Source organism: Austrofundulus limnaeus, unplaced genomic scaffold, assembly GCF_001266775.1.
Source record: "Austrofundulus limnaeus strain Quisiro unplaced genomic scaffold, Austrofundulus_limnaeus-1.0 Scaffold280, whole genome shotgun sequence".
Classification (NCBI taxonomy): domain Eukaryota; kingdom Metazoa; phylum Chordata; class Actinopteri; order Cyprinodontiformes; family Rivulidae; genus Austrofundulus; species Austrofundulus limnaeus.
This window is the reverse complement of record NW_013952682.1, coordinates 803335-805756: the sequence shown is the minus strand read 5'-3', so window position 1 is coordinate 805756 and position 2422 is coordinate 803335. Positions and strand designations below refer to the sequence as shown.

Genomic DNA, 2422 nt, shown 5'->3' with positions numbered 1-2422 from the left:
TATATATATAGACAGAGAGAGGACACATTACAAATACTGTATATAATATACAAAAATTCTGTGCGTCTCCTGGGGGCTAAGCCCCCTTGTCCTTAAAACATAGTGACGGCCCTGGTTGCAGATGATAAATTTTGCCCTAACTGAACGGTGACCAGCAGAAGACTCACCCTGAGGTCCAGCAGCTGCAGCAGCAGCAGCTGGGCTCGGTTCTTCCTCCGCAGTTCGACAGGCGGGACCATCTGTGGAGTTCTGGAGTTTCACGTCTTCAGGAGCAGCCCTCTGGTTGGACCGGACTCTTCCATCGGCTGATCTGTGCTCGTCTGCTCCTGCCTGTGAGCAAAGACCGGACTGCTTCGAGTCGTCCGGCGCCCCCTGAGGAGGGGAGGTAGATCCTTCGATTGTCGCAGCTTTGGTTCTGGTTGGATCTTCAGGTCCGGATGTTTCTACAGAGCAGCAGGGTGATCCAGCTCCAGGTTCTGACTGATGAATCAAAGTCCTGGTTTCAGGGGGGTCCTGGGGGTTCGTCTCGACCGTCTCTGGAGTCGTCCGAGGATCAGACGGTCCTTCAGGAGACGCAGGCGTTTGTGAGAGCCACTGCTTCTCCTCTGGGTTCTTCAGGACCATGTTGAAGGTCTTCTTCTTGTTCTTTTTGAACCTGGACTTTCTTCTCCGTCGTCTCTTTTGCGTCTTGCTCATGGACGGGACGTCGAGCGTCCTCTCCAGCCCCTCGTCTTTTAGATCTCCTGAAGCATGGATTCTGTCGGCGTTCCCTTCAGAGTTCATCWTCAGCTCCCGGTTCTCCCTGTTCTCCCGCGCTGCCGCACACGGAGACGGCTCAGACGGTGMGAGGTCGTTGAGTTTGTTCTGCCGACGTCGGGTTGGATCTTTCCGCTCGCTCTCGTTCCCATCGCCGGCGTKGCCTTCGGGACAAACCGCCTTCTTATCCGCGGACATTTTCAACCTCTTGGCGTAGTTCTGAGCTACGGTGATCTTGTTCTTGACCGTGAGGACGGCCAGGTCCGACGCGTCGACGCCCTCCTCCGTTTGGTAGAGACTCATGTCCGGGGGAACGCTCGACAGGACCGTTTTCAGAGCCTCGGTCCACTTCTGGTCGTCGGTTTCGGCGGCTACGGTCTCCATCAGGAAGTGCTGGGTCTCCTGCAGCGTGGCCTGTGGGTCGGACAGGTAGCAGTATTTATCCAGGAACTGTCTCCCCGGCAGAGACAGGCAGTCCTGCGGCAGCCAGCAGGTCTCCCTCACCGAACTCCTGGTCGTYCTGGTCTTACCTCCGGGGACGGAGCGGACCCCCCTCTGGCCAACGTGGTCGGCTTTGACGAGCTTAGCGACGGACYGTTTCTCCGGCTCCTCGGAGCCGCGGAGCCGACGGGCCGGAGTTTTGCCGTCCCGTTTGTCCCCGGCACCCTCCAGGGTTAAATTATGTTTGTGAATGTGTTCCAGGAACGCTCTGAAGTCRCCCGAGGAGAAACTCCTGCACGTCTCGCATGAGTATCTGCCGCCTGAGCAGTGGAACGCCGTCAGGTGGGAGCGGAACTCGGGCCAGGTGCGCGGCACGTTATCGTTGCACAAGCAGCAGCTGGAGAAAGTGTCCTTGTGGCTTAAGAGATGAACCTGAAGGAGGGAGAGCTCGTCGGTGCTGAAGGTGCACACGGGGCAGGAGAAAACCGGCGGGCTCCCTCCGCGTTTGTCCACAAAATGTCCCGACAAGTCTTTCGGAGCGAACGCCGAGGCGTCCTCACACCGAGGACACGGGAACCTGAGCGTGCCGTCGACTTCCTGTGGGGCTTTCTTYGGCGGAAGCCACGCGGCGGTCTCCTCCTCCGCTATCTGCTTTGGTCCGGGCTTATCTCGGCCTTGCATGGCTGGGGGCCGAACGGCAGCCTTCCTGAGCTGGAGACGTGTGTGCCCGCTCCTCTTCCTCTTCTTCACACAGGGTTTGTGATCTCCCGTGGAGGTGGCTGCACAAATATCCACCAAATCCATGAGGTTTTGCAATTCTGTTTTCTGAAAGAGTAAATAAACACAAGGAGGTAAAGTGTCTGTGACACGCCTATCCTTTAAAACACAAAAAGTCAAAGAAAACATCTTTACACTTAAGAAAATTATCATAATACACATAATTTTACCCATTTTGTCTCATAACTGGTCTATTTTCTTTTGGATGTGGCTCAGCCAAAGTGAAACAGGAAGTGACATCAAAGGGGAAATCTTTAAAGGGACCTTGATTAGTTGTAACATTAGACTTTATTTGATAAACATATATTTTAACTGTAAAATAAAGACTAAAAATACTGTAGGAAATTTTTAAAACTATAGTTTAACATGGACGGGGCCATTTTATTTCCACACAAAGCATTCTGGGTAAATGATGACGTGGATAGGTCCTCGGTGCGAGGCTGCTAGC

The 2422-nt window shown here is 54.0% G+C and overlaps 1 protein-coding gene across 3 annotated transcripts in view; it reads right to left on the bottom strand.

The window, feature by feature from the left end:
* The window catches only part of LOC106526542 (uncharacterized), a 10657-nt gene that overhangs the window by 2956 nt on the left and 5279 nt on the right, over window positions 1-2422 (bottom strand). For all 3 annotated transcript variants that reach the window (XM_014021170.1, XM_014021169.1, XM_014021171.1), the window contains exon 2: window positions 168-2022. In XM_014021170.1, the coding sequence (XP_013876624.1) occupies window positions 168-2001 (1834 nt within the window). In that variant the 5' untranslated portion in view covers window positions 2002-2022. The remainder of the gene's footprint in view (window positions 1-167; window positions 2023-2422) is intronic.